Source organism: Chelmon rostratus, chromosome 2, assembly GCF_017976325.1.
Source record: "Chelmon rostratus isolate fCheRos1 chromosome 2, fCheRos1.pri, whole genome shotgun sequence".
NCBI lineage: Eukaryota > Metazoa > Chordata > Actinopteri > Chaetodontiformes > Chaetodontidae > Chelmon > Chelmon rostratus.
Genome location: NC_055659.1, coordinates 13570277 through 13584502, shown reverse-complemented (window position 1 = coordinate 13584502; position 14226 = coordinate 13570277). Strand labels below are relative to the sequence as shown.

At 42.9% G+C, this 14226-nt stretch overlaps 1 protein-coding gene across 1 annotated transcript in view; it reads right to left on the bottom strand.

The window, feature by feature from the left end:
- Nucleotides 1-1326: 1326 nt before the first annotated feature.
- Nucleotides 1327-14226, bottom strand: part of foxj3 (forkhead box J3) — a 72201-nt gene continuing 59301 nt past the window's right edge. Inside the window, exons 6-12 of the mRNA XM_041957365.1 lie at nucleotides 12347-12475; nucleotides 9970-10144; nucleotides 7456-7950; nucleotides 6749-6850; nucleotides 6013-6204; nucleotides 4282-4380; nucleotides 1327-4163 (exon numbers count right to left, since the gene is read on the bottom strand). Of these exons, the coding sequence (XP_041813299.1) occupies nucleotides 4051-4163; nucleotides 4282-4380; nucleotides 6013-6204; nucleotides 6749-6850; nucleotides 7456-7950; nucleotides 9970-10144; nucleotides 12347-12475 (1305 nt within the window). The 3' untranslated portion in view covers nucleotides 1327-4050. The remainder of the gene's footprint in view (nucleotides 4164-4281; nucleotides 4381-6012; nucleotides 6205-6748; nucleotides 6851-7455; nucleotides 7951-9969; nucleotides 10145-12346; nucleotides 12476-14226) is intronic.

Below are 14226 nucleotides of genomic sequence, written 5' to 3'. Positions count from 1 at the left end.
TCTTTTGTTTTCCCCACAGGCTGCTGGCGTGTTCACAGTCTTCACCTGGAAGAACTGAAACACACGTCACCTTCACGCCAACCAAGGACTCGCAGGATGTTCTCGATTGTAGGTCCATAGAGTCCGAATGAAAACACACTGATGCTCTTTTTCTCTGCTGTGTTCAGCTGCAGTCCTTTGGCCCACTCTCACACAACTTTTATAAACTCATAGTCGAGATCCACAGGCAAGGCAACCTCCACATACAGCGGACATCTGATATATAAAGACAAAAAAAAATTGCACAGGGAAGAGGGAGTGGACAGGTATGATTGGCAGGAAAAGAAAACACAAAACTAACAGCTGAAATATAAAAATGAATGGCAGTATCATCAGTCGAAAGAAGAGAACTTGACTTCATCTGCACAGCTGTGAGCAGTTTAACAGAAGATCTGCAGTATAAAACCGGGCTGGTTCTTGTTTCAAATAACCTTCAGTGTGTTCAAATGTAGAAACATATGGGTCTGTTATATCCACTGAAACAACTGTGAGACTTGTGAAAAGTGCCTTTTCTCACAATAACAAAGACATTATGCAATATCATAAAAAAAAGAATCCATGATTGTCATCCAAATATGAAATCAAAACTACGGTGACCACTGGAGTCCCTCGATGCGAAAGTTTCTCAAAGGAATAGTTTGAAATTTTGGGAAAAACACTTATTTGCTTTCTCGCTGAGAGTTTGATGAGATCAATCACGACTCATGTCTGTAAGGTAAACACAAAGTCACAACCGGTAAACAGTTAGCTTAGCTTAGCACAAAGACTGGAGACAAAGCCTGGCTCTGTCCAATAGTAACAAAATCCACCTACGAGCACCTCTAAAGCTCAGCAATAAACACGTATTGCCAGAAAGTGACTGCGAACGGCCAAGAAATAATCCGCCACATTTTTGTAGAGGTGCTTCCAGGCAGATTTTGTTACCTTTGGACAGAGCCATGCTCGCCGTTTCCCAGCCGCTGGCTGTAGCTTCATGTTTACCGTACAGACATGAGTGGTAATAATCTTTTTTTTGGCACGAAAGCAAATAAGTGCATTTCCCGAAATGTTGCACTATCCCTTCTAGCAAGGACACACAGCGTCATAGATGCAAAACACCATACACAGTTCAGCAGTATTGCAGAGGAGAAGTAATCCTGATAATTGTCAACTGTGGACAATGCGTCATAATTGCCTCTGGAGTTCAGATAGTCTAACTGTGAGTGAGTGAGTGAATGAATGGCAGAAAGAGTATGCGAGTGATGCTTTGCATCTTGAAAACGGTTACGATCAATCAAAGGTGTGTAACTGTGCAAAGGGCATGGGGTTTTTTTTTTTTTGTCTGTTTGTTTTTAAAAACAACATGTCTCTATAGTTCAGCACCTGTCTGACTGAGGAGCCACTTGTTACAGGACACAGAGGAGAGGTTTCCAGAACCGCTGATCTACTTTTTCTGTGCTTCAGAAACCCTTCTCACAATAAATGCATGTCTTAAATCTACTCTTCCATCACTGTGTGCATCTGCTTTTGTGCTTACAGATAGCGTAGAGATGATTGCAGCAATCAATCATAGCCCTAAAATTACAATAAAATCAAAGTGCACACACACACAACATATGTTCAAACAACACGTGCACTCTCACACTCATGCACACACTGTTGTTGTTATGACTGTACAATAGCAAATTCTTACGCTATCGAACCATCACAACATTGGCCAGTTAAAAATGTATAGCTCCACAATTTAAATGCCAGAAGTGAGAATAAACACTGAGTGTAGCATCGGAAACTCACTTTGATGCACAACAGGTGGAAAAAGGCATGAATGTGGATGTAACTCATTCTGCAAATCAAAGACACGTACAGTCAAGCTCATCCTGTGCTGCGATTTTCACATGGAAAGTTCAACATCTGATGTGTATCCTACTGATCATTAATCAAAGTATTTGCGTATTTAAGAAGCTTTCACACCAATTCTTTCTCTTTGGGACACTAGTATGAGAGCCTGCTACTAGCTTTTTTATTTATTTTATTAGTCTATAAGCAATGTTTCCAGTCAGTGAAGCTTGAGACCATTACTCTCAACATTGCAAGCAAACTTTTTACTGTCACCAGTATACATTATTTTAATATGGTTTGCATACATTTTTAATAATAATCTTAAAATCTGTACAGTAAATAAGAAGGCACCTCCAGCACACAATTAGCATAGCTTAGCACAAACACTGCAAATAGAGGGAAAAGGCTAGCCTGGCTCTGTTTAAATGTAATAAATCAGCCTACCAGCACCTCAAAAGCTCACAATTTAGCACATTATATCTCCAGGAACACATAACCCACCGTAATACCCCTGATTAAACAAGCAAGATATATTGTAATGAGCTTTAGAGGTGCTGGTGGGCAGATTTTTGTTACATTTAGACAGAGCCAGGCTAGCTGTTTCTCCATTTCCAGTCTGTATGCTACGCTAAGATAACTGTATCCTGCCTGTGGCTTCATACTGTATTTAACATCTCCCCCTCTAACTCTTGACAAAACACCAAATGAGCATATTTCCCAAAATGCTGGAATATACCTTTAATAAGACCAAACCCCACTGACTTGAACAGTTCATTTTAACAAAAACTCGCTTGCAAAGCAGAGCCCAACTGATACTTGATTGTTGAGGCAGATACAAATATAAATATTTGAAAGCTTACACAGATCAGACAATGATAAATGTATTTTCTGAAGTTTGTCTATATAGTTTTTTGAAGAAATGTGACCACGAGTGGTGAGTGGGACACTTAACAGTTTGAAAATCAACAAATCAATTATCGTTGACATTTCTGCACTGCAATATATTGTGACTTATTTATTGGCTGACATGTACCTACACACAGGTGATAAGCTTTAACCAGTCAGTTATACTGGTTTAACCAATATCAGACTGTATTGCTAATCATTTCATTATTTCTGAATGATGAAGGCTTGTTTAATGATCAATAGGCTACTCATCTAAAACTGACGAACTTTACCATTAAAACAAGCTTGAAAATGTGAATGTTATTTAACGCTACAACAGCTTCTGATTGGTAAAGCACTGATTGACCAACACCAAACCTTGAGTTACTTCGGGTTGAATGACTTTAAAAAGACAAAAAAATGTCTGACTTCCCTGCTTTCACCTTCCCCTCACACTCATCATCATCACTCATCCTGAAGTGCTTGAGACGGAGAACTAAGAAGAAAGAAAAAAGCTGCTGTACTCCCATAATTGGTCTGTTGCAGTGAGCCTGATCACATTGGTTGGCTATGAAAACAGATCACGAAACATTCTGTGATCTCTCTCTCGCTTTCCCTCGAATACCAAGCCTGCTTAAACATTTAACACCCTGTTCCTCGCTTATTGTAAACCTAACGTTACCACCAGTTCAGACAACGTGGGGGCCCACTTTCTCCCAAAAGTGACCAACGAGCACCATCACATTACTCACAGAGACGGCCTGTGTTTCTTAAAAACAAAAATAAAACAAAATAATTTTTTTCAGAGAGATAGATGATAGATTGATGAGATGTAAACTCATCCAAGAGGCAGCTGAGGCCAATGTCAACACGAGAAGAATTACAAGCTGAACACGTCGCTCAAATCACATAACAGTTACGGAGCAGGGGGTCGGGGGGGAGAGGGGCTCGGACTTTGGAAGGCTGCTGGCTAGGGACGGGGAGAGGGCTGGCTGAGGAGCTGAGGAGCATGTGGTTTAGACGTGAATGTGTTCTACTCGTCTTTAGACAAGTACATAAGCAATCACTTTAACATGTCCGACTAAATATGATTGTCTTCAAAGTAACATTTTCTAGTTATGCTTTGCTTTTGTAAAAATGTCAGGACTCTGAAGTCTGTCTTTCTCCAAAGCGTGTCAAATGTTCTTCTGCATCCCGCCCACAGCGGCCTCCTCCTCCTCCTCCTGCGGCCTTTCAGCTCAGCCTGGCTTCCTCTGGCTTCCACCTCCTCTCCTCGCTCCCTTTTGTTTGCAAAAGGAGGTCTCGGGGTTAGACAATGGAGTCCCAATCAAAGTCATCCTGGATGTCATCAGCTGGCATGCGATGCATCTGGAAGTTTCTGGCAGGTATCATGTGCTGCTGGTTCATCTGTGCATGGTGTCCTGGAGAGAGAGCAGAGGGTAGGATGAGTCAGATTCATTAATGAACACTGAATAGAGGGTTTCATATTGGCTGTAAGGGATTATTTTTGTTATGTTTTTCTCTGTGGCTTCATGTCACCTGTCATTGTGGGTCCTGTGCTGCTCATAGGGGGCATGTGGGGGTATCCTGGAGGACCCATCATGGACATGCTCTGTCTGGAGTCCATGTAGAGATTTCCTGAAGAAAGAAACAGAACAAAACTTTATCTTAGGGCTTGGTTACACCAGGCAATGCACCTAAGATCCAATTCAAGAGAAGCACTTGAACAAACCATCATGGTCTATGCTTTTATTTACATGGATGGACACAGAAAGCTGTACTGCTTGAACAGTTTTCAGCTACACTGTGTTGTCAAGCGCTTTTCTAAAGTGTCAGTAATCCTTGTAACTTGTGGAGTTTGTGAGTAACAGGATGAGCAGAATCATATTAGGGGACACTCACTAGTTTGGGGAAGAGGAAAATTTGTGCTTCACAAAACGTGTTTATTCTTTCAGACATTCCTCTGATCTTGTGTGGGTTTTTTTTTCCCTTTTGAATTGCCAAATAATTGGATCTCTTCCGGCGACTAAAATGTATGCAACTCAATCAGGGAAAAGAAATCATTGTGTAGTTGAACTTGTCACAACTGGTAGACGTGTGCAGCTGGTAACGAGGGGTTGTTTCAACTTTAGGGGTCAAAAGCCGAAAAACTAGGGAAACACTGGCACGAAGAGCGAGCAGAGCTCACGGTGTGCAAAAGAGATCAAGACTGTTTGCACTTACAGACAGAAGGGAATGTAAACGAGATAAATTCATCAGACAATGGGCTTATGTATGAATTTTTACGGACTGACCTTGACCGTACAGTATTCTATTGTGCTTATGATGACTCCATTAATCTTTTTCTTTAGTGTAATGGTTTGGAATTGTACCTTTAAAGAACAGAAACTCTCTGAATAAAATCTTTTAATGGTCTAGTAGGCTGATTCGTGAGTCACAGCTTAACCCGGCATCCCTGTACACCAGACAGTTACAGCGCATAACCAGCTCGATTTAAAAATGACGACTCCCACCCTTTGCACAGTCAATTTCAGCTTCTTCCTCCTGGACAGAGGTGTATAGTCCCAAAGTGGTATAAAAATAGATTTGTTCTATCAGCCATCATGATGAACAAGTCATAGCAACACTTCACAGATGCTGCAGAACTAATGTTTATTTATTTAGCTTTTTCCTCTACTTACATTTTACCTTATTTATTCTAGTAGTTATTTATTGAAGTGTTTTCTCTTCTTATTTTTCTGTCTTTAAGTCCTGACTATTGGAGCCTTGAGCACTTTTGTTATGTTTGTCTGCAGTCTGTGTTGTTCGTAAACTGTGTGTCAAGATGGATGCCTTGTCTTCTCCTGCAAACCAAATCTACTTACAGGTACAAATAAAATAACCTGAACCGTAACACACACAAGATAGACAGTCAGAAAGACCTCATAGCTATACTGACACTGCAGCTGTTTTGAAGTTCTACGTACTGTTCAATTACATGAACTTTCCCAGAAAACTAAACCAGATAACAGGGCAACAGTGTCAACATGTAAATGCCTCAGTATTTGAGGGTGCATGATGTACATTATCTCTCTCCCATCAGGAGCAGAGACACAGCTGCAACCTCTATATAATGATAGAAATATCACTTGAAAAACAAGCTTACTGGAACTAGGAACAAGTCCAGAATCCGCCCTCCATGCCAAAACAAAAGCTACTCGCCACAGCTACACAAATTCAATCAAAGTGTGAAAAAAATAAGGTCACAGGGTTAAGAAGTGGGTGTTTAACCTGTGTTGATGTGCTGGCTGGGTTTGTTGGGGTGCATTGAGCCATGACAAACAGGAGGCTGCACTGCCCCTTGTGGCTGGATTACACCGGTGCGGGCAAAAAACTGGTTGATGGATGAGCAGAGGTCTGCAATCTGGGTGGGTTCCAGGGACCAATTGTTCAACTCCGCTTGTCTCATACTCTCTCTTAATCCTTAGAAACATAAAACACAAACTTACAGACAGAACAACCAGAGCAAGTGAGCAACCAAAATGTCTTTGTGACAATGAAATGTGTGAAACTGCACGAGCCGAATGTCCAAAGAATATAAATTTAGTAAATGAGAAACTAATTTACAAACACGAAGCAAAAACTTTGGTTGCAATATGTATTCATTATGTCAGTAACCTTCAGTGGGTGATATTTAAAAAACATCCTACCTTGCAATCCTAGACTGTAATTGGATAAACTGACCTGCTGAGCTCAGTGTTTTGGTAATTAAACTTGAAGGCAGTGCTATTTAATTGAAGAGCTCAGTTTAATTAAACTCGTAATCAACTCCACAGTGTCAACACTTCAGCACTCAATCAAAAGCTAGGGCAGTACTGTACTATCAGCTCCTTGCTTTAAATGCCTGTTTCTTCAGCAATCTAGAAAAATTTTAATCTTCAACAAATAAATGAAAAATGCTTTTGAATTGTCCCTTGTTTAACACTTATGCATGCAATAAGGTCTATTTGTCGTGTCCAAACTGCACCTTGGAAAGGTGAAAGGTCGACATCAGCCCAGTTATAGCTGCTAGCAATACGACAGCTTTCTTTCAGTGCATCCAGATTTGGGTACCAGTCAGACAGTAAACCTGCAACACACACACAGGATACGATCTGAAACATTACAGGATGAGAGACTTGAGGGATACAGGTCATTTTGGTTGCAACACCAAGTTCACTCCTGGGACAAAAACAGATTTAGTCCTAATTGCATCAGTTATGGACAACTGCACAATAATTGCTGTCGTAATTGTTATTTACTGTGGGTTTGGTAATTTGGGCAGATGATGCATTTCCAATGTAGACACCTTTTTATAGCTGTGCAGGCAGTCTTCTAGTGCCAAATGAATAAGAAATTAACACCAAATAAAACTGTTCATCAGGCTTTTAAACAGTTCAGCACTGTGTTGTGGCCACTAGGAGGAGCCAGTCGACTCTGTAAAAGCTGCACAAGCTACTCGATGCAGCATTGCTTTGTTCTCGCCACAGCACAGAACAGATAAATCAGATGATGATTTAATGTTTACCACATAAACCAATTTCTCAATGGATTATGACAAAAAATAGGACTGATACGAAGGTGTATTCAGCTGTAAACATTTGTTTTTGTTGACGTGTGTGATGAACAGGATGAAGAGAAAACAACACGGCAAGGCTGGGTCAAAGGAAGACAAGGACAGACTGAGAGTCTTACCTGTGTTGCAGGCCATCTGTTGCTGGGTAGGATGGGGCTGGTGGGAGAGGCTCTGATGCTGCTGTCCATGTTGAGAAGGGTGCTGGCTGTGCTGCGTGTGTTGGGAGGGGTGTGGCGTGTGTTGCTGTGGGTGCTGGCCGTGGGACGGGTGCTGTGATGGGTGCTGCCCGTGCTGGGCGTGCGCAGCGTGCTGGGGGTGCTGACTGTGTTGGCTGTGTTGGCTGTGCTGGGCGTGTTGGCTGTGTTGGTTGTGTTGGTTGTGGGGGCCGCCGTGCTGCGGAAGGTGCTGTGCGTGGGGCGAGCCGTGGCCGGGGTGGGCTTGGGCAGGATGGGAGAGGGGCACCTGGCCACTGTTGGCGGGGTGGCTGTTGGGGTGGCTGTTGGGTTGGTTGTTTGACAGGCTGTTCTGAGTGCTAATGGTGCCACTGGGGGAGTGCTGATAGGAGCAGGAGGTGTGGGTCTGCTGGGAGGAATCTGACGGTATGCCCATCAGACCTGGGAAACAAAACACACCAACACAAAGCTTGAAACAGTGCTGAAACAAATTGGCAATGGCAGAAAATGATGCAAACAACGATTTTGAATAGTGCTGCAACTCACTTTTAATTATCAATTAATTTGCAGATTATTTTCCAAATTAAGCGAAGAGTAATTTTGTATGTAAAATAATGAAAAATGGCCATCACAGTTTCCCAGAACCCCAGGTGAGGCCTTTAAACATCTTGTTTTGTATGAAGAAGCTGAACCAAGCAAATGGCTTGGCATTTCTGCTGAAAAATGGCTCAAACGATCATTTTCTGTCATTTTTCAAGCAAAAATGCAAAGACTTACTTTTTCTAGCTTCTCAGCAATTTACAGACATCACTTTGGGCTCTGGGAGTCAGAGAGTCTAAAAATAACTGACAAATTAATTGAGAATGAATATAGCTTTAGTTGAATCTGTAGCTGTTGAGAAGAGACTACGATTCCAACACAAATGTCAGTCACATGGTTTCAGAAGTGCATTACACTAATACATGCAAACTTAAACACAAAGGGAGCCAGGGTCTTCATGTAAAACCAGCCACTTAAGGCCTTATATCTTAACATCTCACAATAATGGGATGTGGACCTCCTGTGTTTAAGTAGTTCTACACTTGAGACAGACCAGCTGCCATTTTGTTGTATCAGGGAATGACTCAGCATTAGTTGTGTCTCTGAGGTTCACAAGCCGGAGCTGCCGTCGTCTCTCCTCTCCAGCTGCACAGCTCTGGATTGTCTTTGACAAATTCATTGTGCTGCCGCACTGCTCTTCAACAGACATGACTGGAGCATGAACATCTGCACACCCAACTGCAATCATCTGAGTGGCAGGGAGTGGTCTTAAGAGGCCCTGTCCTTCACAGCTTTGGCACAGTAAACCTATTTCACTGGAGTGCTTTTAGAGCTGACTCTGACCCTGCACCTCCACAATCGGCACGTAACACTCACTGCAGGGGTGACAAAGGTGCATCTCTTATCAGCACAGAAAGCCCATTGTCCAACCAGGGAAATACAGAAAGCAATTAACGCGGCACCAGAATAATAATGCGAGCTCATTACCTATTATCAAAGCCAGTGAATTAGCTCACTGTCTACAGCGGCAGAGTGTGAAATCCTCTAGCTCGATTATTTACGCTTTTTAATTGCTAGAGCTTGTCTGACTAAGAGATTTCACTTTTATGCGCATAAAAAAGGTAACAACTTTCAACTAATGAAACATAGATGATAGATTAAAGGAGAGGAACTCTTTGAAAACATTAGCATGAAATGCATTTGATTTGTGAAAGTAGGTTATACACAGAAAGCTCAGTCTACTTTGCTCATAACCCGCTTGTCAAGTGCTCTTTGTTTATCAGTCAATCAGATTACAAGCAAAAATGCATTTTGTTCTGCAGGGACTCACAGGCTTTTGGAAAGCTGTGCTCTATCCACCACTATTTATTATATCATACAAAGTCCCCATCATTATGACAAATGAACCTCAAATCCAACAGATTTACTGAGGACTCTGGCTTCTGCTCCTCCGGTGAAACACAGCCTACATAAGAAAACATTTCAAACATGACAAGGTGCTGAAAACTTTCATGTACCTCGGAAAATATAAAGCGGGGAGGGCGGTGAATTAATTCTGAATTAACCATTAAATAAATGCAATAACATCTTTTTACAGCCTCTAATAAAATATTTAAGACATGAACTCTCAGACTCTGTGTTTGAATATGAAATGAGGCCTTTTTCACATTGCTCGAGCAAAAGACCATGAAAATACAATTGTATAATACAGTACAGAGTTGCACCATAGGGTAGTCAGCCTGTTGAATACCTGCTCACTTCTCAGTGAATCTAATTAGTGCCTAAAGACTCTCTATAGCCCCAGCTGTTAAGAGCAAATCCACATTAGCAAAATTGTTCAGAGAATCATCCTGTTCCTTGATAAATTAAGCTTTGGCTCTCTATTAGGTTTCCACTTGATGCTCCTATGAGACCACTCACCTTGTTGGCTGAAGGACTGCTCAAAAACAGACTTGTAAAGGCTGCGGAAGGAGGCACTGAGATCTTCAAATTCAGAGAACAGGAGCTGCTTATCCCTGTCTGGCATGTTGTACTGGGACTGGGGGGGCTGCTGGAGGCTCATAGGCTGGGACACGGGCTCTGGGTGACTGGTCACCTGCGGAGATGAAGGGATGAAGAAAGCTTAAGATTTACAAAAGCAAAGAGCAAAACTGAGTGCAAAATAAGATTATGTTTAATGTTTAAACTGTGAAAGATTTTGTGAAAGTACACTGGCTACATTTACATCTGCACCACGGACTAGAGGACTGCATTGGGATTGGGTCCCGTGGGACCCAACACAAATCTCATGGGAGCGGGCGGTTTGAATTTTGCTGCGGGCGGGAACAGACGGCTAAAAAAAAACACTGCGGGAGTGACAGGATGATGGAGTCAACACCCGAATCGAAAAAAAGCTAAAACAAGGTCTCTACAACAAAAAAATAACAGAGTATCTATTAATAGTCTATAAAATCACGTGTTTTCTCCTGTGGGACAGGAGAAGGCACAAAATCAATTCATTTTTATTATTGTGCGGGCATAAATTCTCAGAGTTTTTCTAGTGCGGGCAGGAGTGTAACACACATGTTGCGGGTGCGAGCGGTAATGGTTAGAAATTCAGCGGGAGCGGGCAGGAGCGGGATTAAGAAAACAGTCCCGCGCAGGGCTCTACCACAGACTACAGGGACTATTGATGCTAAGAGGAGTGCACTATAATGTTCAAACATGCACATCAATAATATACATACTCTTCATAGATACTCCGCCATGCTCATCTGGTCATGGAGCCACAAAAACAGAAAACAGAAATCCTCTAGAATATTTAATACCAACTGGTGCTTTATGTGAATGTACGCAGCAAACATGACTTCAGTCATATATAAGGATGGTTAGATTCTTTGGATGCGTCACTGTAAAATTGTTGTTTCTGTCTGCACAGGTGTCACAACATGTAAAGAACAATCACACAAACGGCAACAATCTAGGTCAGTGCTTGCCGCTCTGGCTCACATAACATCAAGAGAACAACCTGAATGGACACAAACCCAATACTCAGGTGGCCAAGCAAAATGTATTTAAAACAAAATCAATAGCAATACCTTGTACAAATAAGCAACCATTTTATCCATGTATTTGTGTGGGCAGTCAATGTTATGCACTGGCCCTGGGTGTGAGACAGAAAGCATTGTTCCCCTCCAGCAATGAGTTTGTCTATGAGATTCTTCACAGCGAGAGCAGCAATGCAAAACCATTCCTATTTCACAAAGCAGGACCTGACCTGTGTCCACTGTGGGCTAGCATTACAAGAGAGGTCACGTCCAATTTTTGATCATAACATCTTCCTCTTCTATGTGGGCAGGCTGCTGAAGTGCATGGCTCACAGTCTGGCTTGGGTGAGAGTGAATAGGTGATAATAAAGCCAGAGTGTTTACTGTGAGCTGCTGCTTTGGCTGTGAGAGAGAGAGAGCACATCCATCAGGCTGAGCCGATCGATGCCCAGAGCCTGGAGCAGGGAGCACTCGAGGATGCGGGAGGACCACACCAAAGAGGGGGCATCTCTGGTGGGAGGACATCAGAAGAAGCGTTTCTCTTTGTCTCGCTTCCAGAAGCGTGCACATTTTTCTCTGTTTCCCTTAACCCCCTTCCTGATGTTGTACTCCAGCGCATGTCCACCCTGAACCTCGGTCTATTGCTGTCTACGGCTGAGCTCCTCTGAAGAAAGCCTCCTGGGGCTTTCTGATCAGATGAAATATGGGATACAGTACACTTTCTAAGTCTGGCAGTGTTTCATTTTCATTCATTTAGTGACTCTGGCTCCCCCACAGCTTGAAAAATGTGAAAAAAAAGAGAATTTATCATTTGGCCTTAGTGCTCAGTGCAAAAACAAATCATCAATTACAACACATTTATATAAATATCCTGTTATAAATATCCAACTAAGTGACTTTCATGCAACACCGACAACTAGAATTATCAGCATCCTACACTTTATTCACTCTTTAAGGAACAGCAAGACCACAGAATATCAACAGACCAGAGCTTATCATCAAGTGGTATTTTCAGATTGGAGACTGAATATAGTTTTGGGGCTTGATATGCATTTTTTACACAGCATACAGTAGAGAGATGACAAGAAATGAAGAGCTGGACTCAAACCAGGTTCACAGTCGATGCTTTTACTAATTCATTCAGGCATGTCGAGTTCAGGCAGGTTTTCCACAGATCAATTTCAGATAGCTTCCAGAATTTTACATACGGGAAAACCTCCAAAATGTATCCCATCACTGTAGAGTTGTGGCCCTGTGAAGAGCGGTCTTACCGGTGTATAGCTGTGCACACTGCCCACACTGTTGAGATTGACAGAGGCCAGACTCTGATCAGACAGGCTGTTGTTAAGGCTGCTTCTTGGACTATCGCTCCCTTCCTGGTCTGTGTTGTACAACGCCACCTGAAACACATGCATGTACATTAGCTTACTCTCTCACAAACACAACCACGCACATCTTCACTCACACACGCACACATTAATGTCATCTCCACCCTTGCTGATGGTAGAGCATATCTGCATTCCTCTGAGATAATGGGTATGAAAGGTAATGTGGGTCTATAGTTAAACAATGTAATTTAGAATGGAAATGTAAAGCCTGAGCATGTGTGTGCTGCATGCAATGACATGTCATAATAGCAGAGTACTTTGTTTTCACTTTATTGAGTGTGTGTGCGTGTGTGTGTGTGTATGTGTGCGTGTGTGCGTGTGTGTGGCAGACACAGGGTGCTGCTGAACACCCATCACAGTCACTGAGGGGTTCCGGCTGAACGTGTAAAGGGGTCTAGAGACAGCAGAGACATTCCCATCACTAAAGGTCACACAACTGGTGATGTCAGCCACATCTGCTCACCAAGCGCAAATCCGTTTGGGACAGCTAACAAAGGATTTCAGTGCAGCCAAGACACTGACCTTTCAATACAGCAGCAAAACTAGCCGAACCACTTCAGAACGACAATCTTAATTATCGTCTAACAAGGTTTAGTCCTCCCACCCTTCCCAAATAAAGTGCACCGTCAGACATTTAAGACAATAGTAAGAACAACGATCCAGATAATGAAATTAATGATACCTGCAGAGAACAGCCCATGTGTTGAGTTTTGTATTGTGAGAAAGGAATGGCAGTAACGCACTTGTGGTGTTGCAGTGGAAGATGGCCTGGCATTCTAAGATTGGTAGTGTGCATGTGCTTGTGTGTGTCAGTCCATGACTGAGTGCAGCATGGTGGCTTCTGCTCATCACTGTGAGTGGAACAGAGTGGGCTCTGTGCTCAGCACAATGAGACAGCAGTGGCAGCAGCCTTCAGGCATTCAGATTGGCCCGGCCCTGCCCAGCACCCTGCCTCTCACCAGCAGCAGTGGACTGAAGCCTCTTGTCTTTCTGCTGAGGCGCAGCGAGCTACCACAGAGGCCGCAAGGAGGCAAGGAAACCCAGGCAGCTCTGACTGTCTTCTCTGCTCTGACTGATTGGCTGGCTGACTAACATGCTGGTACGAATCCAGGACCCACACATGCAGAGTGAGAGCGTCCGATCATATTAAGCTTTTAATATGGAGCTTGGCTCCTGAGCTGGTAGTGAGATAGAAATACTGCGATTTCAAAAAACAGTGCAAATGCAGAATCCAGGCAACATTGTACAAGGAAGAGGGGCGAGGATGAGGGAGAGGAGAATAGGGGGGTAGTAAGAGAAGCTCATTAGGCATCTCTAGCCTTCCTCCACTCAGTGTGGGCTTGGCTCCAGTGTTCATTAGCGTGAAGGGGAACTCAATGAGCAGCTAAGACTGAAGGCTTAAGCACGTCCACAAAATCAGCCCTACAATGCTAATCAAAAACAGCACACCACAGAAATATAAATGTTATGTGTAATGAAGTCATAAAACAGCCTTTTAGCCTTAAGTCTTTCACCGCAATCTATTTTTACTCCACTCACCCATAAAGTGTGATGATTTTAAAACCTCACTGCTCTGTGGTTTACGCAGACCCCAGAGTCCCATGAGTGAGGACGCCCACTCAAGCACACACCATCGCAGACGAACACCCAGTCACATCTCACCCACATACGTAGAAGTATGCACAAACATATGACACACACACAAACGCACCCGTTACTACAGCTACAGATGTGCACAAAGGTAGGATGACACACACACACAC